Genomic DNA, 27,185 nt, shown 5'->3' on the forward strand with positions numbered 1-27,185 from the left:
AGAAGAAGAAGAAGGAGGAGAAGAAGAAGGAGGAGAAGAAGAAGAGGGAGGAGAAGAAGAAGAAGGAGGAGAAGAAGAAGGAGGAGAAGAAGAAGAAGAAGAAGGAGAAGAAGAAGAAGGAGGAGGAGGAGAAGAAGAAGGAGGAGGAGAAGAAGAAGAAGAAGGAGGAGAAGAAGAAGGAGGAGAAGAAGAAGAAGAAGAAGAAGAAGAAGGAGAAGAAGAAGAAGAAGAAGAAGAAACAAGGGGAGAACAATCAAAGCAAACTACACAAAAAACAACCAGATTTCCCCCTTCATCCATAGATCAGTTGCTGCAGTAGAGAACCAGTAGCGACCCGAAATGTGTCAAAACTCCACGAAGATCCAGCAACAACACACCATAATGGACCATAATGCACCTCCGGCAAAATAACAACCCATGTTCATCTCCCATGACAAATTAGCTAGCTAAATGTGTTTTGACCTGTTCCCAAATAAATATACTTGGTTCACAGTTGGCCTTGGTATCCCAACCTGCGTGTCATGAACACATTCGGTGGGGACACACACAATCAACATGCAAAACACGATTGAATAGGCGAGTAAACTAAATCAAATTATACAATTATAATAAAAATGTCTTGGACAATTGTTCTTTGATGATAAATACGTATGTCCCTTTCCCACCACTCTCTCTATTCATCTTCCCGCCCAAACACATTAGCATTTTATATCAAACCCTAAAGACATGCAAAACTATACAATGACGTTAAAGAGGTTAAAATGCAGACTGTCAGCTTTAAATTTGAATGTGTATAGATTCAAGTCCAAAGAGCTAGAGTACAGAGCCAAAACAACTCTCAATATTGGGCAGATGGGCTCTGTTTCATAATTTGTGCATCTGTAACTTTGGTAGCATCCTCATTAACCTCTCTGATCTCCCCATCCCGGATCCGGTATCAGGAATACAGACTCAAGCTCATTACCATAACGCAACGTTAACTATTCATGAAAATCGCAAATGAAATGAAATAAATATGCCATCTCTCAAGCTTAGCCTTTTGTAAACAACACTGTCATCTCAGATTTTCAAAATATGCTTCTCAATCATAGGAAAACAATAATTTGTGTAAAAGTAGCTAGCTAGCGTAGCATTTAGCGTTAGCATTAGCGTTAGCATTCAGCACGCAACATTTCAACAAAAACATAAAAGCCTTCAAATAAAATAATTTACCTTTGAAGAACTTCTGATGTTTTCAATGAGGATACTCAGTTAGATAGCAGATGCTCAGTTTTTCCAAAAAGATTCTTTGTGTATTAGAAATAGCTCCGTTTTATACATCACATTTGGCTACCAAAAAAAAACGAAAATTCAGTCCTCAAAACGCGAACTTTTTTCCAAATTAACTCCATAATATCGACTGAAAACATGGCAAACGTTGTTTAGAATCAATCCTCAAGGTATTTTTCACATATCTCTTCGATGATATATCATTCGTGGAAGCATGGTTTCTCCTCTCAATCAAATGGAAAAATACTTGCACATGGCTTTGCGCACCAGTTTCGACGCAGGACACCAGGCGGACACTTGGAAAATGTAGTCTCTTGTGGTCAATCTTCCAATGATATGCCTACAAATACGTCACAATACTGCCGACATCTTGGGGAAACGGCAGAAGGTCTAAGCTTATTCCTGTCGCATTCACAGCCATATAAGGAGACATTAGAAAACAGAGCTTCAGAAATTCTGCTCATTTCCTGTTTGACGTATCATCTTGGTTTCGCCTGTAGAATGAGTTCTGGGGCACTTACAGACAAAATCTTTGCAGATTCTGAAACTTCAGAGTGTCAAGAATATGCATAGTCGAGCATCTTTTCGTGACAAAATATCGCGCTTAAAACGGGAACGTTTTTTATTCAAAAATGAAATAGCGCCCCTAGAGATGCAACTGGTTAATGTAGAAGTATTTAGAAAGTATTTTGGTTTCAGAATAGCACTTTTTTTGTTGTAGAATAACCGCTGTTCTACACGTTTATAACTCGCGACACTCAGCAATAGTTTGTTTTGGGGGAAATATATGTTTTTATTCCATTATATTTGTCAACATGCTAAACTATGCTAACATGCTATATATAGCATGCTGTACTGCTAACATGCTATGCTAACATGCTATATATAGCATGCTGTACTGCTAACATGCTATGCTAATATGCTATATATAGCATGCTGTACTGCTAACATGCTATGCTAACATGTTAGTTATACTGTGCTAACATGCTATATCATACTATGCTCTCCTATGCTAACACTCTCTTTGTTGCTGTTCGTTCACTCCGTAAGCAGAATATGGCCTTCGACTGGCCAGCCACATCTTCGTGAAGGACATCTCACCCGAGAGCCTGGCGGCCAGGGACGGAAACATACAGGAGGGAGACGTTGTACTGAAGGTGAGAAGCCTAAAGTGATTCTTTAACTAAGAGAGAGAGGTAGAGAGAGGGAGGTAGAGAGAGGGAGAGGTAGAGAGAGGGAGAGGTAGAGAGAGGGAGAGGTAGGGAGAGGTAGAGGTAGGGAGAGGTAGAGGTAGGGAGAGGTAGAGGTAGGGAGAGGTAGAGAGAGGGAGAGGTAGAGAGAGGGAGAGGTAGAGAGAGGGAGAGGTAGAGAGAGGGAGGGAGAGGTAGAGAGAGGGAGGGAGAGGTAGAGAGAGGGAGGGAGAGGTAGAGAGAGGGAGGGAGAGGTAGAGAGAGGGAGGGAGAGGTAGAGAGAGGTAGAGAGAGGGAGGGAGAGGTAGAGAGAGGGAGGGAGAGGTAGAGAGAGGGAGGGAGAGGTAGAGAGAGGGAGGGAGAGGTAGGGAGAGAGAGAGAGAGAGAGAGAGAGAGAGGGAGAGAGAGAGAGAGAGAGAGAGAGAGAGAGGGAGAGGGAGAGGGAGAGGGAGAGGGGAGAGAGGGAGAGGGAGAGAGAGAGGTAGAGGGAGAGAGAGAGGTAGAGGGAGAGAGAGAGGTAGAGGGAGAGGTAGAGGTAGAGGGAGAGGGAGAGGTAGAGGTAGAGGGAGAGGGAGAGAGAGAGGTAGAGGGAGAGAGAGAGGTAGAGGGAGAGAGAGAGGTAGAGGGAGAGAGAGAGGTAGAGGGAGAGAGAGAGGTAGAGGGAGAGAGAGAGGTAGAGGGAGAGAGAGAGGTAGAGGGAGAGAGAGAGGTAGAGGGAGAGAGAGAGAGAGAGAGAGAGGTAGAGGGAGAGGGAGAGAGAGGTAGAGGGAAAGGTAGAGGGAGAGGTAGAGGGAGAGGTAGAGGGAGAGGTAGAGGTAGAGGTAGAGGTAGAGGTAGAGGTAGAGGGAGAGAGAGGTAGAGGGAGAGAGAGAGGTAGAGGGAGAGAGAGAGGTAGAGGTAGAGGTAGAGGTAGAGGGAGAGGGAGAGGGAGAGGGAGAGGGAGAGAGAGAGGTAGAGGGAGAGAGAGAGGTAGAGGGAGAGAGAGAGGTAGAGAGAGAGAAAGAAGAAGAAAGAAGACTAAATACATGTTTTTCCCCACTGTCTCCTGCACTCAGACAAGCTAAATTTCCTCCAAGCTGTGTTAATTTAGGTTATTTCTTAACATTTGTAACTAATTGCTTGTTTCTTCTCAGATCAACGGCACGGTGACAGAAAACCTGTCGTTGATAGACGCTAAGAAGCTGATTGAGAGGTCAAAGGGCAAGCTAAAGATGGTGGTGCAGAGAGACGAGAGAGCTACGCTGCTGAACATACCAGACCTGGACGACAGCGTCCCATCAGCCAACGCCTCCGACAGAGACGGTGAGGGACACTACATAGGTCAAATCAATCAAATCAAATCAAATTTTATTTGTCACATACACATGGTTAGCAGATGTTAATGCGAGTGTAGCGAAATGCTTGTGCTTCTAGTTCCGACAATGCAGTAATAACCAACAAGTAATCTAACTAACAATTCCAAAACTACTGTCTTGTACACAGTGTAAGGGGATAAAGAATATGTACATAAGGATATATGAATGAGTGATGGTACAGAGCAGCATAGGCAAGATACAGTAGATGGTATCGAGTACAGTATGTACAAATGAGATGAGTATGTAAACAAGTGGCATAGTTTAAAGTGGCTAGTGATACATGTATTACATAAGGATACAGTCGATGATATAGAGTACAGTATATACGTATGCATATGAGATGAATAATGTAGGGTAAGTAACATTATATAAGGTAGCATTGTTTAAAGTGGCTAGTGATATATTTACATAATTTCCCATCAATTCCCATTACCTTGCCCTGATTAAAAGCAGTGGTTCGCGCTTTCAGTTTCACGCGAATGCTGCCATCAATTCACGGTTTCTGGTTAGGGAATGTTTTAATCGTTGCTATGGGAACGACATCTTCAACGCACGTTCTAATGAACTCGCACACCGAATCAGCGTATTCGTCAATGTTGTTGTCTGACGCAATACGAAACATGTCCCAGTCCACGTGGTGGAAGCAGTCTTGGAGTGTGGAGTCAGCTTGGTCGGACCAGCGTTGGACAGACCTCAGCGTGGGAGCCTCTTGTTTTAGTTTCTGTCTGTAGGCAGGGATCAACAAAATGGAGTCGTGGTCAGCTTTTCCGAAAGGGGGGCGGGGCAGGGCCTTATATGCGTCGCGGAAGTTAGAGTAACAATGATCCAAGGTCTTTCCACCCCTGGTTGCGCAATCGATATGCTGATAAAATTTAGCTGCGTGTGTGTGTGTGTGTGTGTGTGCATATGCTGGAAAAAGGCGAAATGCTGTAGGGTCGTTGGGTGTGGGTGCATTTTACTGAAACAGAAGCCCCTTACTTTCATAGCCCGGGACCACCCATATGTATGGGGAGGCAGGTAGCCTAGTGGTTAGAGTGTAGAGGTGGCAGGTAGCCTAGTGGTTAGAGTGTAGAGGTGGCAGGTAGCCTAGTGGTCAGAGTGTAGAGGTGGCAGGGTAGCCTAGTGGTTAGAGTGTAGAGGTGGCAGGTAGCCTAGTGGTTAGTGTGGAGGTGGCAGGTAGCCTAGTGGTTAGAGTGTAGAGGCGGAAGGGTAGCCTAGTGGTTAGAGTGTAGAGGTGGTAGGTAGCCTAGTGGTTAGAGTGTAGAGGTGGCAGGTAGCCTAGTGGTTAGAGTGTAGAGGTGGCAGGTAGCCTAGTGGTTAGAGTGTAGAGATGGCAAGGTAGCCTAGTGGTTAGAGTGTAGAGGTGGTTAGAGTGTAGAGGTGGCAGGTAGCCTAGTGGTTAGAGTGTAGAGGTGGCAGGTAGCCTAGTGGTTAGAGTGTAGAGGTGGCAGGTAGCCTAGTGGTTAGAGTGTAGAGGTGGCAGGGTAGCCTAGTGGTTAGAGTGTAGAGATGGCAAGGTAGCCTAGTAGTTAGAGTGTAGAGGTGGTTAGAGTGTAGAGGTGGCAGGTAGCCCTGGAGAAGTGTGCTCTTCACGGATGAATCCCGGTTTCAACTGTATCGGGCAGATGGCAGACAGTGTATGACGTTGTGTAGGCAAGCGGTTTGCTGACGTCAACGTCACGGCATCTCTGTGCATTCAAATTGCCATCAATAAAATGCAATTGTGTTTGCTGTCTGTAGCTTATACCTGCCCCCACCATGGAGCACTCTGTTGGCCCATTGGCCCATTCATCCGCCTCCATCACCTCATGTTTCAGCATGATAATGCACGGCTCCATGTCACAAGGATCTGTACATAATTCCTGGAAGCTGAAAATGTGCCAGTTCTTCCATGGTCTGCATACTCACCAGACATGTCACCCATTGAGCATGTTTGGGATGCTGTGGATCGACGTGTACGACAGCGTGTTCCAGTTCCCGCCATTGAAGAGGAGTGGGGACAACATTCCACAGGCCACAACCAACAGCCTGATCAACTCTAATGTGAAGGAGATGTGTTGTGCTGCATGAGGGAAATGGTCACACCAGATACTGACTGGTTCTCTGATCTTCACCACTACTTTATTATTTTTTTAAGGTCTGTGACCAATGTCTGTGTTCCCAGTCATGTGAAATCCATAGATTAGGGCCTAATGAATGTATTTAAATTGACACATTTTGTTATATGAACTGGAACTCTGTAAAACCTTTGAAATTGTTGCATGTTGTGTTTTTCATTGTTTTTCTTCTCCAGTGTACATTATGTAGTTGAATATGGTGTGTGTGTGTGTGTGTGTGTGTGTGTGTGTGTGTTTTGAACAACAGACATTTCAGATATCCATTCGGTGGCGTCCGACCATTCCAACCGATCCCACGACAGACATCGTAGCAGCCGGTCCCGCTCCCCTGACAGGCGATCTGATCCCTCCGACCACTCCAGACACTCCCCTCCACAGATCAGCAACGGCAGGTAAACGCCACACCACCTGGCTGCGACACAGTCAAACTCAAAGGCTCGCAGGCAGCCGAATACTGATCTTTTTACACTTATGACCAATCAGAACAGATCTTTTACCACTAATTGGTCTTATGACCAATCAGAACAGATCTTTTACCACTAATTGGTCTTATGACCAATCAGATCAGATATTTTACCACTAATTGGTCTTATGACCAATCAGATCAGATTTTTTGCCAATCATTTAGCCAAATATCAGGATTGGCTGCCTGTGTAAAAGGCAGCCTTTGAGCTTTTTTGAAATTCTCACGCAGTGGGCAAAGCTAGTTGAAATGTCGTCTTTACGACCCGTAACTGACCTCCAATACGAACTGCATTTCAAACCGTTTTGACTCGCTGGAACTGTAGATGTTTTTAAGGGTTTGTTATGTGTCTTTATTTTCCTATTTTTTGTTTTTAACAAAGACTCTTCAGTTGGAGAATACCGTAAGTTGGACACCCCGTTCCCTAGGAGCCCCGCTGTGTAGAGCCCCACTGTGTAGAGCCCCACTGTGTAGAGCCCCGCTGTGTAGAGCCCCACTGTGTAGAGCCCCACTGTGTAGAGCCCCACTGTGTAGAGCCCCGCTGTGTAGAGCCCCGCTGTGTAGAGCCCCGCTGTGTAGAGCCCCGTTCCCTAGGAGCCCCACTGTGTATGAGCCCCGCTGTGTAGAGCCCCGTTCCCTAGGAGCCCCACTGTGTAGAGCCCCGCTGTGTAGAGCCCCGTTCCCTAGGAGCCCCACTGTGTAGAGCCCCGCTGTGTAGAGCCCCGCTGTGTAGAGCCCCGCTGTGTAGAGCCCCGCTGTGTAGAGCCCCGCTGTGTATGAGCCCCGTTCCCTAGGAGCCCCACTGTGTATGAGCCCCGCTGTGTATGAGCCCCGCTGTGTAGAGCCCCACTGTGTATGAGCCCCGCTGTGTATGAGCCCCGCTGTGTATGAGCCCCGCTGTGTATGAGCCCCGCTGTGTATGAGCCCCGTTCCCTAGGAGCCCCACTGTGTAGAGCCCCGCTGTGTAGAGCCCCACTGTGTAGAGCCCCACTGTGTATGAGCCCCACTGTGTAGAGCCCCACTGTGTAGAGCCCCGTTCCCTAGGAGCCCCACTGTGTAGAGCCCCGTTCCCTAGGAGCCCCACTGTGTAGAGCCCCGTTCCCTAGGAGCCCCGCTGTGTAGAGCCCCGCTGTGTATGAGCCCCGCTGTGTAGAGCCCCGCTGTGTATGAGCCCCGCTGTGTAGAGCCCCACTGTGTATGAGCCCCGCTGTGTAGATCCCCGCTGTGTAGATCCCCGCTGTGTAGAGCCCCGCTGTGTAGAGCCCCACTGTGTAGAGCCCCACTGTGTATGAGCCCCGTTCCCTAGGAGCCCCACTGTGTATGAGCCCCACTGTGTATGAGCCCCGCTGTGTATGAGCCCCGCTGTGTATGAGCTCCACTGTGTATGAGCCCCGCTGTGTATGAGCTCCACTGTGTATGAGCCCCGCTGTGTATGAGCTCCACTGTGTATGAGCCCCGCTGTGTATGAGCCCTGCTGTGTATGAGCCCCGCTGTGTATGAGCTCCACTGTGTATGAGCCCCGCTGTGTAGATCCCCACTGTGTAGAGCCCCGCTGTGTAGATCCCCACTGTGTAGAGCCCCACTGTGTATGAGCCCCGTTCCCTAGGAGCCCCACTGTGTATGAGCCCCACTGTGTATGAGCCCCGCTGTGTATGAGCCCCGCTGTGTATGAGCTCCACTGTGTATGAGCCCCGCTGTGTATGAGCCCCGCTGTGTATGAGCTCCACTGTGTATGAGCCCCGCTGTGTATGAGCTCCACTGTGTATGAGCCCCGCTGTGTATGAGCTCCACTGTGTATGAGCCCCGCTGTGTATGAGCCCTGCTGTGTATGAGCCCCGCTGTGTATGAGCTCCACTGTGTATGAGCCCCGCTGTGTATGAGCCCTGCTGTGTATGAGCCCCACTGTGTAGAGCCCCACTGTGTAGAGCCCCACTGTGTATGAGCCCCACTGTGTAGAGCCCCACTGTGTAGAGCCCCACTGTGTAGAGCCCCGCTGTGTATGAGCCCCACTGTGTAGAGCCCCACTGTGTAGAGCCCCACTGTGTATGAGCCCCACTGTGTAGAGCCCCACTGTGTAGAGCCCCACTGTGTAGAGCCCCGCTGTGTATGAGCCCCGTTCCCTAGGAGCCCCACTGTGTATGAGCCCCGCTGTGTATGAGCCCCGCTGTGTATGAGCCCCGTTCCCTAGGAGCCCCACTGTGTATGAGCCCCGCTGTGTATGAGCTCCACTGTGTATGAGCCCCGCTGTGTAGAGCCCCACTGTGTAGAGCCCCGCTGTGTAGAGCCCCGCTGTGTAGAGCCCCACTGTGTAGAGCCCCACTGTGTAGAGCCCCACTGTGTAGAGCCCCACTGTGTAGAGCCCCACTGTGTAGAGCCCCACTGTGTATGAGCCCCACTGTGTAGAGCCCCACTGTGTAGAGCCCCACTGTGTATGAGCCCCACTGTGTATGAGCCCCACTGTACTTGTCAGATGACAGAATATTGAATAAATGTAGACATAGAGAACAGTAATTAGTAAATGGGTAGTTACCCCATGTTGATGTAGAGTAATTCAAAATGCCCCTATATTTCTCCCCTTCCTACCGATAAGGATTACCTGGGACCACTAAACCATAAAGATTACATTTGTGCCCTGAATACATCTTGGCTATAATTGTGTGTGTGTGTGTGTGTGTGTGTGTGTGTGTGTGTGTGTGTGTGTGTGTGTGTGTGTGTGTGTGTGTGTGTGTGTGTGTGTGTGTGTGTGTGTGTGTGTGTGTGTGTGTGTGTGTGTGTGTGTGTGTGTGTGTGTGTGTGTCCCTCGTGTGTTTTTGAATTGGATCAATGTTTTATGAATCCTAGATGTGCCCTTTTATGTTTGACATTGATGCTGATATCAGGAAATCAGTGCTCAGTTAGCAGCCGTGGCTTTACACTGTCAAACGGTGCAGTATTAATTTAGCTTCAAGGACAGACACTCACTGATTGATAGTGTGTTTAATGTACATGCTGTGCATCCGTTATTGAGTGTCAGGTCTTGTTCTGGCTCAGGGCTCCAGTAGGGGGACAGTCTGTGGATGTCAGTCACACAGAACACAGCCTGTGGATGTAGTGTCAGAGTCACACAGGACACAGCCTGTGGATGTAGTGTCAGTCACACAGGACACACAGCCTGTGGATGTAGTGTCAGTCACACAGAACACAGCCTGTGGATGTAGTGTCAGTCACACAGGACACAGCCTGTAGAAGTGGAGTCACATGATCTGTGTGGAAGATGAAGTGAGACTACGCCTTCTAACAGTGGGCTAATAACAGGCTGTTACTCACTGTAAATAGTGTGTGTGTGTGTGTGTGTGTGTGTGTGTGTGTGTGTGTGTGTGTGTGTGTGTGTGTGTGTGTGTGTGTGTGTGTGTGTGTGTGTGTGTGTGTGTGTGTGTGTGTGTGTATTGTGTGTGTGTGTGCGGATTAAAACACAAATACCAGGAAATGTTCATCTCTTTCAAAAGCTCATTGGTGATGAGAGAAAACGAGGCAGCAGTGATTTTTGGCTGTGTAGAATTTAAAGGAGATTGAGATCAGATAGTTATGTTAAGTTATTGACACAGAGGAGAGATTAGGGCAGATAGATTTATCTAGCTGATCTGTGAATGACCTATTTTTTTTTCCCCCAGTCAGTCGCAGGAGATCAGTTGGCAGTGAAAGGTTCTTTCAAGATGGGTTGAATAAATCTGTTTTTCCTGTCTCCAGCCTGATTGAGCAGACTCATTCCTTCACGGTTACGTGTGTGTGTGTGTGTGTGTGTGTGGTGTGTGTGTGTGTTTTTTAGTGTGTTTTTTTATTTTAAAAAATACTGGTCACATGTTTAGCGGATGGTAAAACAACATTATGATGATTTATTTATTTTAAAAAATTGCAATGGTAAAACATGTTCAGTGTAAACTTAAAACGATTTAAACAAGATTTTAAACAACATTTTTAAAAATTGCATGGCATGGGGCAATGATTTGTTTTTGTTATGATTTGTTTTTGTCACTCAGATGGCAAAATGTGTAGAATTGCAGGAAATGTGCTATAAAACTACATTTTCTTTTCTCAGGTCCATGACAAAATGTGTAAAATTGCAAGAAAGTAGCTTCAAACAGCTAGACTAGAAACCTCAAACTCAAATCTGGTCCTTGAAGCCAGTTCCACTGCGCTTTTTCGTTGTTCCCCTCTAATCAGGGACTGATTTTAGACCTGGGACACCAGGTAGAACAGAAAAGCAGGAGCCTCTGGACCTCGTAGGGTCAGAGTTGAATACCCCTGCCCTAGAGTTCAAGGCTGGGGAGGGGGATTGTTTTAAGGACACCTTTAGCTGTAACAAAAAATATTTGATGAACCATTGAATTTGACCTTACTGCTATTAGCCCATAGAAACGCATTGAATAACAGATTCATACATGGAAAAACTAAAAAAATAGCCTCCCGAGTGGCACAGCGGTGTCACTATAGATCCGGGTTTGATCCCGGGCTGTGCTGCAGCCGGCCGTGACCGGGAGACCCATGAGGCGACGCACAATTGGCCTAGTGTCGTTAGGGGAGGGATCAGGCAGGGATGTCCTTGTTCCCTCGCGCTCTAGCGACTCCTTTGGCAGTGTTGTACAGTGTTTCCTCAACACGTTGGTGCAGCTGGCTTACCGGGTTAAGCGAGCTGTGTGTCAAGGAGCAGTGCTGCTTGGTTAGGGTTGTGTTTTGGGGGACGCGTGGCTCTCGACCTTCGCCTCTCCCGAGTCCGTAGGGTAGTCGCAGCGATGGGACGAGAGGAATTTCAGAAAGTTTGTTTCAAAACAGCACAATTTTGTCTCTGATGCCAAGAAGAAGAGGGCCTCTAAATTGGCCACCCCCACCACCTAAACCCCATTTTGATCCAGGAAAAACCCTGTGGGTGTGTGTGTGTGTGTGTGTGTTTTTAGGTGCTCACACACACTCACTTCCCCCTGTCCTGTCAATAGGCAGTGGTTTGCCAGTAGAGTTGTAGTTGTGCCAGTCATGTGATGAGGGGCTTGGAGAAGGGAACTATATTCAGCCCGATGGCCACTGGCCTCAAAAGGTATGGATATTTTTTTTTTTAGGGGGGATTACGGCCACACAAAGGGGATGCAGCCGGGAAATTCGAGGCATTATCAAGTGCTTGTCAAATTGTGAATGAGAGACTGATGTAGTGTGTACAGCCTTTCGCAAAAAAACAAATCAGAGATCATGCCTTTCACACGACTTTTTTTGAACTCGTCAGTCGAGTCGCGTCATGCCGCCTTGGAATGAATTAACAATCAGAACATTTCGCCCCAATGTTTGTAAAACAACTACAGTTGCATTAATACATCTAAATGAAACAAATAGAAGTACCGGTTTCTTTGTCTACCAATCAGAATAGCCGCTTGTCCGCACTCCCTCAAATCGTTTGGAGAAAATATCCTTTCTATTTTATTCAGCTTTGTTAAATTTTATTCTCCATACTATAAAATATTGCCATGGAATTCTAAGCAAATCTAGTCTGCTATTCATGACACACACTGTTCACACCCCTCCTGTTGACAGAGAGAAAATCTAGAAAGTACTTCTTAAGCTTATTTTCTGCGGTTCTACACATTTTGCCATGAGGTGCAGATACAATTTTGCACTTTTAAAGCTAATTTTCTTGCAATTCAATACATTTTGCCATGTCTAATGTGTGTTCATGTGATTATTTGAGTGACTCGAACATTACTACAAAATCTATGCCCTTAAAAACCTAGCTAAAAAAACGTTAGCATTAAAACAATTAGCTGACATGGGCTAGTTGATCTGGATATTTCTAACAAGTTAGAAATAGCTTTCTACGGTATGCAATGACTCCCCTGTTGACCCCTGACGACCCCTGCTGACTCCTGCCCTACAAGACAGCTAGCACCGCTTACCAGGCCTCTGCTCTGTTTCCCAACCACAGTACCCTGCAGGACAGCTAGCGTGTGATATAGATCTGTCATTCTCATTGAAAGCCAGGCTAAGAAGAGGTAGATCTGTTCTATTTGTGCTATTTCTATGCTTTCAGTTTTGTACACCAGCTTCAAACAGCTGGGGGGGGGAAATGTGGTTATGGAAAATATAGTTCAGAGTGGTTTAGATTATACAATCATTCTTTGCACCGTACCTGCTTGTTTTGATGCAAACTATTTAGAATTTTAGCAACTAGGGAAATGGCTGAGCTATTTCTGCATATTGTGTTTTTAAATGTGTTCTATAGCCAACTCTTATGGTCATTAAATGTGTTCTATAGCCAACTCTTATGGTCATTAAATGTGTTCTATAGCCAACTCTTATGGTCATTAAATGTGTTCTATAGCCAACTCTTATGGTCATTAAATGTGTTCTATAGCCAACTCTTATGGTCATTAAATGTGTTCTATAGCCAACTCTTATGGTCATTAAATGTGTTCTATAGCCAACTCTTATGGTCATTAAATGTGTTCTATAGCCAACTCTTATGGTCATTAAATGTGTTCTATAGCCAACTCTTATGGGCATTGAATAACTTGTTTGTATTTGGCATGGCAATGACCATCAGAGTTGGCAAGACGGTACAAACAGCTCTTGGACCAGGTTATATATTTGTTGCCGTTTTGGATGATTTATTGTGACCTCGGTGTTAGTAGTGTGTGTTTGTTTTAAGTCCAACCTTTCCTGGTTCTTGGCCAGAGGCACACAGTGAAGTGCACCTAGCGTACACAGAATTCTCTCTCTCTCTCTTTCCACGTTTTGGTACGTTACAGCCTTATTCGATTAAATGGATTAAATACATGTTTTTCCTCATCAATCTACACACAATACCCCGTAATGACATCACAATACCCCATAATGACATCACAATACCCCATCATGACATCACAATACCCCATCATGACATCACAATACCCCATCATGACATCACAATACCCCATCATGACATCACAATACCCCGTCATGATAACACAATACCCCATCATGACATCACAATACATCATGACATCACAATACCCCATCATGACATCACAATACCCCATAATGACATCACAATACCCTGTCATGATATCACTATACCCCATCATGACATCACTATACCCCATCATGACATCACAATACCCCATCATGATATCACAATACCCCATCATGACATCACAATACCCCATCATGACATCACAATACCCCATAATGACATCACAATACCCCATCATGATATCACAATACCCCATCATGACATCACAATACCCCATCATGACATCACAATACCCCATCATGATATCACAATACCCCATCATGACATCACAATACCCCATAATGACATCACAATACCCCATAATGACATCACAATACCCCATCATGATATCACAATACCCCATCATGACATCACAATACCCCATCATGACATCACAATACCCCATCATGACATCACAATACCCCATCATGACATCAAAATACCCCATCATGATATCACAATACCCCATCATGATATCACAATACCCCATCATGACATCACAATACCCCATCATGATATCACAATACCCCATCATGACAAAGTGAAAATAGGTTTTTAGAAGAAAATAATTGCCAAAGAAAACCCTGATAGCTTATTTACATAAGTATTCAGACCATTTTGCTATGAGGTGCATCCTGTTTCCATTGATCATCCTTGATGTTTCTACAACTTGATTGGAGTCCACCTGTGGTAAATTCAATTGATTGGACATGCTTTGGAAAGGCACACACCCGTGTATATATAAGGTCCCACAGTTGACAGTGCATGTCAGAGTAAAAACCAAGCCGTGAGGTTGTAAGAATTGTCCGTAGAGCTCCGAAACAGGATTGTGTCGAAACACAGATCTGGAGAAGGGTACCAAAACATTTCTTCAGCATTGCAAGTCCCAGAGAACACAGTGGCCTCCGTCATTCTTAAATGGAAGACGTTTGGAACTGCTGCCAAAGGTGTTTCAACAAAGTACTGAGTAAAGGGTCTGAATACTTATGTAAATGTAATATTTCAGTTAATTTTTAATAAATTTGCAAAAATTTCCAAAAACCTGTTTATGCTTTGTCATTATGGGGTATTGTGTGTAGATTGATGAAGGGGGAAAAACTTTTTAATCCATTTTAGAAAAGGCTGTAACGTAATAAAATGTGGAAAAAGTCAAAGGGGTCTGAATACTTTCCGAATGCACTAATTACTTAGCATGTAACTAGCCCTAACCACTTAGCATATAACTAGCCCTAACCACTTAGCATATAACTAGCCCTAACCACTTAGCATGTAACTAGCCCTAACCACTTAGCATGTAACTAGCCCTAACCACTTAGCATGTAACTAGCCCTAACCACTTAGCATGTAACTAGCCCTAACCACATAACATGTAACTAGCCCTAACCACTTAGCATATAACTAGCCCTAACCACTTAGCATGTAAGTAGCCCTAACCACTTAGCATATAACTAGCCCTAACCACATAGCATGTAACTAGCCCTAACCACTTAGCATATAACTAGCCCTAACCACATAGCATGTAACTAGCCCTAACCACATAGCATGTAACTAGCCCTAACCACTTAGCATATAACTAGCCATAACCACATAGCATGTAACTAGCCCTAACCACTTAGCATGTAACTAGCCCTAACCACTTAGCATATAACTAGCCCTAACCACTTAGCGTATAACTAGCCCTAACCACTTAGCATGTAACTAGCCCTAACCACTTAGCATATAACTAGCCCTAACCACATAGCATGTAACTAGCACTAATTACTTAGCATGTAACTAGCACTAACCACTTAGCATATAACTAGCCCTAACCACTTAGCATGTAACTAGCACTAATTACTTAGCATGTAACTAGCACTAATTACTTAGCATGTAACTAGCACTAACCACTTAGCATGTAACTAGCACTAATTACTTAGCATGTAACTAGCACTAACCACTTAGCATGTAACTAGCCATAACCACTTAGCATATAACTAGCCCTGAACACTTAGCATGTAACTAGCACTAACCACTTAGCATATAACTAGCCCAGAACACTTTGCATGTAACTAGCCCAGAACACTTAGCGTATAACTAGCCCAGAACACTTAGCATGTAACTAGCACTAACCACTTAGCATATAACTAGCCCAGAACACTTAGCATGTAACTAGCACTAACCACTTAGCATATAACTAGCCCTAACCACTTAGCATGTAACTAGCACTAACCACTTAGCATATGTGCCAGAGGGCAGAGGCTCAAACCAGTTCTGCGTATGTATCGATATACAGTGTTTGTTGAATTGTACCACATCCCTGGTTCTTTGAGGGTCTGTTGATAAGAGCTTGGCACTAAGAGGGCCAGATGTATAGTTTCTGGGTTCAATTCCTACACGGATCACTTGCACATATTGAAAATGTATGCACTTCCTGTGCTGTAAATCGCTTTGGATCAAATGTATGAAATAAAAACCATTTAAAATACCTTCTTTTTTTTTGTCACCAGTCACAGAAGTCGTGAAGAGGAGGAGAGGATCTCGAAGCCGACAGCGGTGCCACCCAAGCTAGCGGAGGAGGCTCCTACCCTGCCTAAACCCCTGGAGAAGTCTGTCACCAGGGAAGAGAAACCGGTCCCTCCTCTACCAGGTCAGAACAACTAACCATTAACCTTAACCGGTAACCTAAATGTTAGATAGTTCAACCAGAAGGTCGCAGGGTGGAATCTCAAGTCCAACAGGATACAATATCTGTGGATTTGAGAGCTGAGCTGAGCTGTGCTGGGCTGGGCTGAGCTGGGCTGGGCTGAGCTGGGCTGAGCTGAGCTGTGCTGAGCTGTGCTGTGCTGAGCTGAGCTGTGCTGTGCTGTGCTGAGCTGTGCTGTGCTGAGCTGAGCTGTGTTGAGCTGTGCTGTGCTGAGCTGAGCTGTGCTGTGCTGTGCTGAGCTGTGCTGTGCTGTGCTGAGCTGTGCTGTGCTGTGCTGAGCTGAGCTGTGTTGAGCTGAGCTGTGTTGAGCTGAGCTGAGCTGAGCTGGGCTGAGCTGGGCTGAGCTGGGCTGAGCTGGGCTGGGCTGAGCTGGGCTGAGCTGAGCTGTGCTGAGCTGTGCTGTGCTGAGCTGAGCTGTGCTGTGCTGTGCTGAGCTGTGCTGTGCTGTGCTGAGCTGAGCTGTGTTGAGCTGTGCTGTGCTGAGCTGTGCTGTGCTGTGCTGTGCTGTGCTGAGCTGTGCTGAGCTGAGCTGTGCTGTGCTGAGCTGAGCTTGGTTGAGGCTGCAGCCTGTATTTAGACTGTAGTGTGAGTTGATGGACTCTGACGTTCCCCCTACTGCCCTGCAGCCAACTGAGTGTCTCTGTGTGGCTGTGTGTTCGTGTGCTTCCGTGTGTGAGAGAGAGTGTATGCACACATTTTGTTCCTTGAGGATTTGCCTCATGGTCTGTGTTGAGAGGTATCAGTACATCCTCTTGTATGAATAGTGCAGTTGATATTATCTCTCTCTCTCTCACTCTCTCTGTGTGTGCGTGCGTGTTTTTCCTCAGAACCCAAGCCAGTATATGCCCAGCCAGGCCAGCCTGACGTGGACCTGCCAGTCAGCCCTGCTGATGCCCCTGTGCCCAGCGCTGCCCATGATGACAGCATCCTACGGTATGTAGAAGTATCTGTTCACCAGTCTAACATCATCCTACGATATGTAGAAGTATCTGTTCACCAGTCTAACAGCATCCTACGGTATGTAGAAGTATCTGTTCACCAGTCTAACAGCATCCTACGGTATGTAGAAGTATCTGTTCACCAGTCTAACAGTATCCTACGGTATGTAGAAGTATCTAACAGCATCCTACGGTATGTAGAAGTATCTGTTCACCAGTCTAACAGCATCCTACGGTATGTAGAAGCATCTGTTCACCAGTCTAACAGTATCCTACGGTATGTAGAAGCATCTGTTCACCAGTCTAACAGTATCCTACGGTATGTAGAAGCATCTGTTCACCAGTCTAACAGTATCCTACGGTATGTAGAAGTATCTGTTCACCAGTCTAACAGCATCCTACGGTATGTAGAAGCATCTGTTCACCAGTCTAACAGTATCCTACAATATGTAGAAGTATCTGTTCACCAGTCTAACAGTATCCTACGGTATGTAGAAGTATCTAACAGTATCCTACGGTATGTAGAAGTATCTAACAGTATCCTACGGTATGTAGAAGTATCTAACAGTATCCTACGGTATGTAGAAGTCTCTAACAGTATCCTACGGTATGTAGAAGTATCTGTTCACCAGTCTAACAGCATCCTACGGTATGTAGAAGTATCTACCAGCATCCTACGGTATGTAGAAGTCTCTAACAGTATCCTACGGTATGTAGAAGTCTAACAGTATCCTACGATATGTTGAAGTATCTGTTCACAAGTCTCTAACAGTATCCTACGAGGGGGAGGCCAATGCTAAAGAGGGGGGGGGGGGGGGGGGGGGTCTGTTTAGCCATTTGATTAGGTGTTCAGGAGTCTTATGGCTTGGGGGGGCAGAAGCTGTTTAGAAGCCTCTTTGTTTTTGCATTATTTAAACCAAATTGAAACATGTTTCATTATCTACTTGAGGCTAAATTGATTTTATGGATGTATTATGTTAAGTTAAAATAAGTGTTCATTCAGTATTGTTGTAATTGTCATTATTACAAATAAATAAATAAAAATAGTCAGATTAATCGGTTAGCGGCTTTTTTTGGTCCTCCAATAATCGGTATTGGCGTTGAAAAATCATAATCGGTCGACCTCTAGTGTTGATGTGAGCCATGACTATATAACGTTTAAACTTCACTGATCTTTGGCAGGTGACATCATAGAATTAGAATTTCTAGAAGGGACAAAGCCCATCAGACCACTGACTTGAATGGGAATAGCCATTCTAGAAAGTATATTTCTATGGGTGACACTCCTTATTTCCAAAAACATAAATATCACAGAGTGGTTCTTTAACTGTCTGTCTCCCCCCCCCCCCCATCCCACCCTGGTTCCTCTCTCCCCCATCCCACCCTGTCTCCTATCCCCCCCATCCCACCCTGTCCCCTCTCTCCCTAGGCCAAGTATGAAGCTGGTGAAGTTTAAGAAGGGGGAGAGTGTGGGTCTGAGGCTGGCAGGGGGGAACGATGTGGGCATCTTTGTAGCAGGAGTCCTGGAGGATAGCCCAGCAGCTAAGGAGGGTCTGGAAGAGGGGGATCAAATTCTCAGGGTGAGACACGATACAGCAGCAACTACACACTCACTACAGCAACACGAAGGTTGTCGGTTCAATTTCTACAGGGATCACATCCACAATGTATGCAGTTGCACTCACTGTACTGTAAATTGCATAGGATAAAATCGTTTGCTGTGTTAAAATGATCCTCGTCAAAATGACATGCTGTGTAGCCTAACGTGTAAGTGAATGCCTACACAAATTTAATCAATGCTAGCAGCTACTGAATTTCATTGCACAGAAATCCCATTTTAGTTGCCACTGGAATTGAAGAAGAAAGGGTGACGTTGCATATACTAGCAAATACGTGTTAACACAGTAAAATGGCTACCAAAACAACAACAAGATGCTAGAGAATACCACAGTAAAATGGCCACCTAAACAACAACAAGATGCTAGAGGATACCACAGTAAAATGGCCACCTAAACAACAACAACAAGATGCGACAAGGGATACCAACGCAAAATGGCCACCTAAACAACAACAAGATGCTACAGGGAATACCACAGTAAAATGGCCGCCTAAACAACAACAACAAGATGCTACAGGGAATACCACAGGAAAATGGCCGCCTAAACAACAACAAGATGCTACAGAGGATACCACAGTAAAATGGCCGCCTAAACAACAAGATGCTACAGAGGATACCAAAGTAAAATGGCCACCTAAACAACAAGATGCTTCAGGGAATACCACAGTAAAATGGCCGCCTAAACAACAACAACAAGATGCTACAGGGCATACCACAGTATAATGGCCGCCTAAACAACAACAACAAGATGCTACAGGGAATACCACAGTAAAATGGCCGCCTAAACAACAAGATGCTTCAGGGAATACCACAGTAAAATGGCCGCCTAAACAACAACAACAAGATGCTACAGGGAATACCACAGTAAAATGGCCGCCTAAACAACAACAACAAGATGCTACACTCTATTCAGTGTTTGTGGTTGTTTTTTTTACAATGTGGTTAACGGTAGCCGTGTTTTCACAGGGCCTTGGTCTGTATCTCAATGTCTGAGTCCCAAATGACAGCCTTTTCTCTACATAGTGCACAAGTTGTGACCAGGGCCCATAGGGGACGTATCCAAAAGCTTCTCTTCTGTGATTTATTAATGTTTTTTTAAACCCGGCTGCTCTAACATTCCTGCTCCTTTGGAGTCTGTCTCCTAGCAACCGGCATCACTACTAAAAACTGTTTTCCTTTCTATCTCGGTTTGTCCCATTTCTCTTCCTCCCTCCGAGCTGTATATCTTTTTCTGTTTACATTCCGCCTCCTCCTCGTCTCTCTGCGAGCGTAAATGTGTAATGCGTGGGTCTTAGTAATGGTGTGGATTTTAGTTTAGAGTGCAGTAAAACTCTGTCAGGGTTGTCGTCGCCGGGGGTGACGCTAAAGGATGTTATGTAAACATTTTAGAGGTGTAAAGACATGCTCCAGAACTTTGGCAACTGCTAAGTATTTTTTTTAAATCTCGTTTTGGGCTGGATGTGTCATGCATGCATCATCTATGATCAGAATTACTGTCTTACCTCAATTAGCCAGCAAATCCCCTCAATTAGTCAGCCCCCGAGTAATTTGATTTCCACCAATGAGCTTCAGCTTGTGAGAGAGAGAAATGACATGGTGCACATGATGTGACGTAGTACACCATTTTGGGGGACCACTTTTGGCTCGTGAGCACTACTTTCAGAACTACTGGCTAAAGACTATACAAAAGTACCGGAGAATCTGTTTTAAAATGCTGATGTTGTATAAACATTTAGACATGTAGACCATCAGCACCATTAACCACAGCTGACATGTGTAATATACAGTTGAAGTCGGATGTTTACATACACTTAGGTTGGAGTCATTTTAAACTTGTTTTTCAACCACTCCACAAATTTCTTGTTAACAAACTATAGTTTTGGCAAGTCGGTTAGGACATCTACTTTGTGCATGACACAAGTAATTTTTCCAACAATTGTTTAGAGACAGATTATTTCACTTATAACTCACTGTATCACAATTCCAGTGGGTCAGAAGTTTACATACACTAAGTCGACTGCCTTTAAACAGCTTGGGAAATTCCAGAAAATTATGTCATGACTTTAGAAGCTTCTGATAGGCTAATTGACATTGTTTGAGTCAATTGGAGGTGTACCTGTGGATGTATTTCAAGGCCTACCTTCAAACTCAGTGCCTCTTTGCTTGACATCATGGGAAAACCAAAACCTCAGAAAAAAAATTGTAGACCTCCACAAGTCTGTTTCATCTTTGGGAGCAATTTCCAGGTATCACGTTCATCTGCACAAACAATAGTACGCAACTATAAACACCATGGGACCACGTAGCTGTCATACCGCTCAGGAAGAAGAGATGAATGTATTTGGTGAGAAAAGTGCAGACATTGTGAACAACAGCAAAGGACCTTGTGAAGATTCTGGAGGAAACATGTACAAAAGTATCTATATCCACAGTAAAACAAGTCCTATATCGACATAACCTGAAAGGCCACTCAGCAAGAAAGAAGCCACTGCTCCAAAACCGCCATAAAAAAGTATGGTTTGCAACTGCACATGGGGACAAAGATCGTACTTTGTCCTCTGGTCTGATGAAACAAAAATTTAACTGTTTAGCCATAATGACCATCATTATGTTTGGAGGAAAAAGGGAGAAGCTTGCAAGCCGAAGAACACCATCCCAAACGTGAGGCACGGGGGTGGCAGCGTAATGTTGTGGGGGTGCTTTGCTGCAGGAAGGACTGGTGCACTTCACAAAATAGATGGCATCATGGGAAGGGAAAATCATGTGGATATATTGAAGCAATATCTCAAGACATCAGTCAGGAAGTTAAAGCTTGGTCGCAAATGGGTCTTCCAAATGGACAATGTCCCCAAGCATACTTCCAATGTTGTGGCAAGATGGCTTGAGGACAATAAAGTCAAGGTATTGGAGTGGCCATCACAAAGCCCTGACCTCAATCCTATAGAACATTTGTGGGCAGAACTGAAAAAGCGTGTGCGAGCAAGGAGGCCTACAAACCGGACTCAGTTACAGCAGCTCTGTCAGGAGGAATGGGCCAAAGTTCTCCCAACTTATTGTGGGAAGCTTGTGGAAGACTACCTGAAACGTTTGACCCTGAGTTAAACAATTTAAAGGCAATGCTACCAAATACTAATTGAGTGTATGTAAACTTCTAACCCACTGGGAATGTGATGAAAGAAATAAAAGCTGAAATAAATAATTATCTCTACTATTATTCTGACATTTCACATTCTTAAAATAAAGTGGTGATTCTAACTGACCTAAAACAGGGAATTTTGACTGGGATTAAATGTCAGCAATTGTGAAAAGTTTAAATGTAAAAGTTTAAGTGTATTTGGGTAAGGTGTATGTAAACTTCCGACTTCAGCTGTATGTCAGTTCTGTCAGTGCCTACATTTAGTAAGTGTATGTGATCCCTGCGGGGGAGTTGAACCCATAACCTTTTCCCAGGTCACGAGTGAAAATGTATCCAACACTTTTTAGTTGTCCACGATGGTTTCCAAGGATACATAGTCAACAGGATAACAAGGAGGCGGCTGTGTTTGTGGTGGTATCATCCGTTATCAAATATAGATTCTACAACAACAACAACACATTGAAAATATCTACTTACTTTCATCCTATTCATCTCTTTGATACAAATATCCACAAAAAAAAAACGTTAAACGAATGAAAAGAATAACCGTACAGCTCCCTGTTTTTCCCAGGTTAATAATGTGGATTTTGCTAATATCATCCGAGAAGAGGCGGTGCTGTTCCTCCTTGACCTCCCTAAAGGTGAAGAGGTCACCATCCTGGCCCAGAAGAAGAAGGATGGTGAGTGCAGGAGGACGAGAGGAAACTGGATGGAAAATAAACTGAGCTGGTTCCCCTTCACTCACTACCCCCCCCCCCCCGCCCCTCTGAAGGGTCTGGATAGGTATGATCAGTTTAGGGGTGAAGCTTCCACCATATTGCTTCCACTTTACAGATCTGCAATCTCAGTATATTAGGGTCAAGGTAAAGGAAGTGAATTGGGACCGGTTGAACTACTACCAGATATGTATTTGTATTGGACTTCTTCTCCTCCCTCTGACTCTGTCTGTGTTTGGCTCCAGTGTACCGGCGAATCGTGGAGTCTGATGTGGGCGACTCGTTCTACATCCGGACCCACTTTGAGTATGAGAAGGAGTCTCCGTACGGCCTGAGCTTCAACAAGGGAGAGGTGTTCAGAGTGGTGGACACCCTGTACAACGGCAAGCTGGGCTCCTGGCTGGCCATCCGCATCGGCAAGAACCATCAGGAGGTGGAGAGAGGCATCATACCTAACAAGAACAGGTGATGATGACACTCTTTTCTTCTGCTATTCTGTCCTCTTCTTCTGCTATTCTGTCCTCTTCTGCTATTCTGTCCTCTTCTTCTGCTATTCTGTCCTCTTCTTCTGCCATTCTGTCTCCTCCAGCTATTCTGTCCTCTTCTTCTGCTATTCTGTCCTCTTCTTCTGCTTTTCTGTCCTCTTCTTCTGCTATTCTGTCCTCTTCTTCTTCTGCTATTCTGTCCTCTTCTTCTTCTGCTATTCTGTCCTCTTCTCCTTCTGCTATTCTGTCCTCTTCTCCTCCTGCTATTCTGTCCTCTTCTCCTTCTGCTATTCTGTCCTCTTCTCCTTCTGCTATTCTGTCCTCTTCTTCTTCTGCTATTCTGTCCTCTTCTTCTGCTATTCTGTCCTCTTCTTCTTCTGCTATTCTGTCCTCTTCTTCTTCTGCTATTCTGTCCTCTTCTCCTCCTGCTCTTCTGTCCTCTTCTTCTTCTGCTATACTGTCCTCTTCTCCTTCTGCTATTCTGTCCTCTTCTCCTTCTGCTATTTTGTCCTCTTCTCCTTCTGCTATTCTGTCCTCTTCTCCTTCTGCTTTTCTGTCCTCTTCTTCTTCTGCTTTTCTGTCCTCTTCTTCTTCTGCTATTCTGTCCTCTTCTCCTTCTGCTTTTCTGTCCTCTTCTCGTTCTGCTATTCTGTCCTCTTCTTCGATCCTACCCATTTGGCTCCTCTAGGTGTTTGTATCACAGAAGTCAGTTTGTTTATTTGAAAAGAGAACGTGTTCCATATAACTTCCCTGGTTAAGACAATCATATAAATACATTAAAATAATAGTGGAACAAGATTTCGCACTGGTCACAATTTATCATAACAATGTTAATGTCACGTTGTGCTCTCATAGCTTTAACCACATTTGATATGATTATCATTGCCATGTAAGTGCCTCTGTTGACAGTATTAACGTTAGCCATGCCAAGTTTCCTGGACAGTGTCACGGACACATCAAAGCCCTTTAGAGGTGTCTCTACTAAGAGCTCTGTCTGTCCCTCGCATTCTTCTGAGTAGAAAAGAAACTCAAGCACGGGTGATTTTGATGATGCCAAAAATTCTAATATTTTTCACAAACATCTCAATTGACCTCCATCCGGGTTTTACAGAGAGCGACATCTCAATAGACTAGACCTTCATCCTGGTTTTACAGAGAGCGACATCTCAATAGACTAGACCTTCATCCTGGTTTTACAGAGAGCGACATCTCAATAGACTAGACCTCCATCCTGGTTTTACAGAGAGCGACATCTCATTAGACTAGACCTCCATCCTGGTTTTACAGAGAGCGACATCTCAATAGACTAGACCTTCATCCTGGTTTTACAGAGAGCGACATCTCAATAGACTAGACCTTCATCCGGGTTTTACAGAGAGCGACATCTCAATAGACTAGACCTTCATCCTGGTTTTACAGAGAGCTACATCTCAATAGACTAGACCTTCATCCTGGTTTTACAGAGAGCGACATCTCAATATACTAGACCTCCATCCTGGTTTTACAGAGAGCGACATCTCAATAGACTAGACCTCCATCCTGGTTTTACAGAGAGCGACATCTCAATAGACTAGACCTCCATCCTGGTTTTACAGAGAGCTACATCTCAATAGACTAGACCTTCATCCTGGTTTTACAGAGAGCTACATCTCAATAGACTAGACCTCCATCCTGGTTTTACAGAGAGCGACATCTCAATAGACTAGACCTCCATCCTGGTTTTACAGAGAGCGACATCTCAATAGACTAGACCTCCATCCTGGTTTTACAGAGAGCGACATCTCAATAGACTAGACCTCCATCCTGGTTTTACAGAGAGCGACATCTCAATAGACTAGACCTTCATCCTGGTTTTACAGAGAGCGACATCTCAATAAACTAGACCTCCATCCTGGTTTTACAGAGAGCGACATCTCATTAGACTAGACCTCCATCCTGGTTTTACAGAGAGCTACATCTCAATAGACTAGACCTCCATCCTGGTTTTACAGAGAGCTACATCTCAATAGACTAGACCTTCATCCTGGTTTTACAGAGAGCTACATCTCATTCTCTGTTACGGAGAAAAGCATAATATAACAAATGGTCTCTGGTGTCTCCAGAGCGGAGCAGCTGTCCAGCATGCAGTACACCCTCCCTAAGACAGCAGGGGGCGACAGGGCAGACTTCTGGAGGTTCAGGGGCCTGAGGAGCTCCAAGAGGAACTTGAGGAAAAGCAGAGAGGACCTGTCGGCCCAGCCCGTACAGACCAAGTTCCCCGCTTACGAGAGGGTGGTGCTGAGAGAGGGTGAGGACCGACAACTCTGATAGTGGCCCCTCCTCCTTAACCCCTCCTCCCTAACTCCTCCTTAACCCCTCCTTACCCCTCCTCCCTAACCCCTCCTTACCCCCTCCTCCCTAACCCCTCCTCCCTAACTCCTCCTTAACCCCTCCTCCTTAACCCCTCCTCGCTAACCCCTCCTCGCTAACCCCTCCTCGCTAACCCCTCCTCGCTAACCCCTCCTCGCTAACAACTCCTCGCTAGCCCCTCCTCGCTAGCCCCACCTCCCTTACCCCTCCTCGCTAGCACCTCCTCCCTAACCCCTCCTCGCTAGCCCCTCCTCCCTAACCCCTCCTCGCTAGCCCCTCCTCCCTAGCCCCTCTCTAGCCACTCCTCACTAACTCCTCCTCCCTAGCCCCTCCCTAACTTGTCCTCCCTAACTCCTCCTCCCCTAACTCCTCCTCCCTAGCCCCTCCTCCCTCCCTCCTCCTCCCTAGACCCTCCCTCACTCTTCCCTAACTCCTTGCTAGCCCTTCCTCCCCCCTAGCCCCTCCTCCCTAGCCCCTCCTCCCTAGCCCCTCCTCCCTAGCCCCTCTGTCTGTCTCTGACTCGCTGTCTAATAGTGATGTTTGGAGCGTTTTATTTAAAGGAGAACATGGCACCGTTTTCATATGTCTTAAAGCACCACCAACGTTTTCTATTTCTCAGTAAATAAGAAAGTTGGAAAGGTTATACTAGATCACTGGCTATATAGAGCCAAGAACCTTATGGTAGGGTAGGATGGAACACTACTGATACACCAGTCTGTCCTCTGATGACCTTTAGGGTAGGATGGAGCACTGCTGATACACCAGTCTGTCCTCTGATGACCTTTAGGGTAGGATGGAGCACTGCTGATACACCAGTCTGTCCTCTGATGACCTTTAGGGTAGGATGGAACACTACTGATACACCATCCTCTCAGTCTGTCCTCTGATGACCTTTAGGGTAGGATGGAACACTACTGAAACGCCATCCTCTCAGTCTGTCCTCTGATGACTTTTAGGGTAGGATGGAACACTACTGATACACCATCCTCTCAGTCTGTCCTCTGATGACCTTTAGGGTAGGATGGAACACTACTGATACACCATCCTCTCAGTCTGTCCTCTGATGACCTTTAGGGTAGGATGGAACACTACTGATACACCATCCTCTCAGTCTGTCCTCTGATGACCTTTAGGGTAGGATGGAACACTACTGATACACCATCCTCTCAGTCTGTCCTCTGATGACCTTTAGGGTAGGATGGAACACTACTGATACACCATCCTCTCAGTCTGTCCTCTGTTCCTTTGTCCAGCTGGTTTCCTCAGACCTGTGGTGGTATTTGGACCCATCGCAGACGTGGCACGAGAGAAAATCTCCCGGGAGGAGCCTGATCTGTTTGAACTTGCAAGTGAGTAACACGGTGTATCGGAATGACATGCAAATGACACAGTGTATCGGAATGACATGCAAATGACACAGTGTATCAGAATGACATGCAAATGACACAGTGTATCAGAATGACACAGTGTATCAGAATGACATGCAAATGACACAGTGTATCAGAATGACATGCAAATGACATGCAAGTGAGTAACACAGTGTATCAGAATGACATGCAAGTGAGTAACACGGTGTATCAGAATGACATGCAAATGAGTAACACAGCGTATCGGAATGACATGCAAATGATTAACACGGTGTATCAGAATGACATGCAAATGACACAGTGTATCAGAATGACATGCAAATGATTAACACAGTGTATCAGAATGACGTGCAAATGACACAGTGTATCAGAATGACATGCAAATGAGTAACACAGCGTATCGGAATGACATGCAAATGATTAACACGGTGTATCAGAATGACATGCAAATGAGTAACACAGTGTATCGGAATGACGTGCAAATGACACA

General features: G+C 45.3%; 1 protein-coding gene across 3 annotated transcripts in view; it reads left to right on the forward strand.

Annotated features, from left to right (window-relative positions):
- LOC139406355 (tight junction protein ZO-1-like) overlaps window positions 1–27,185 on the forward strand; it is a 201,649-nt gene that overhangs the window by 130,491 nt on the left and 43,973 nt on the right. For all 3 annotated transcript variants that reach the window (XM_071148870.1, XM_071148871.1, XM_071148872.1), the window contains exons 7-16: window positions 2,320–2,426; window positions 3,593–3,761; window positions 6,179–6,323; window positions 15,890–16,029; window positions 16,914–17,019; window positions 18,454–18,604; window positions 22,350–22,458; window positions 22,740–22,959; window positions 25,082–25,266; window positions 26,582–26,677. In XM_071148870.1, coding sequence (XP_071004971.1) covers window positions 2,320–2,426; window positions 3,593–3,761; window positions 6,179–6,323; window positions 15,890–16,029; window positions 16,914–17,019; window positions 18,454–18,604; window positions 22,350–22,458; window positions 22,740–22,959; window positions 25,082–25,266; window positions 26,582–26,677 — 1,428 coding nt within the window. The remainder of the gene's footprint in view (window positions 1–2,319; window positions 2,427–3,592; window positions 3,762–6,178; window positions 6,324–15,889; window positions 16,030–16,913; window positions 17,020–18,453; window positions 18,605–22,349; window positions 22,459–22,739; window positions 22,960–25,081; window positions 25,267–26,581; window positions 26,678–27,185) is intronic.

This window comes from Oncorhynchus clarkii, chromosome 4 (assembly GCF_045791955.1).
Source record: "Oncorhynchus clarkii lewisi isolate Uvic-CL-2024 chromosome 4, UVic_Ocla_1.0, whole genome shotgun sequence".
NCBI classification, from domain to species: Eukaryota; Metazoa; Chordata; class Actinopteri; order Salmoniformes; family Salmonidae; genus Oncorhynchus; species Oncorhynchus clarkii.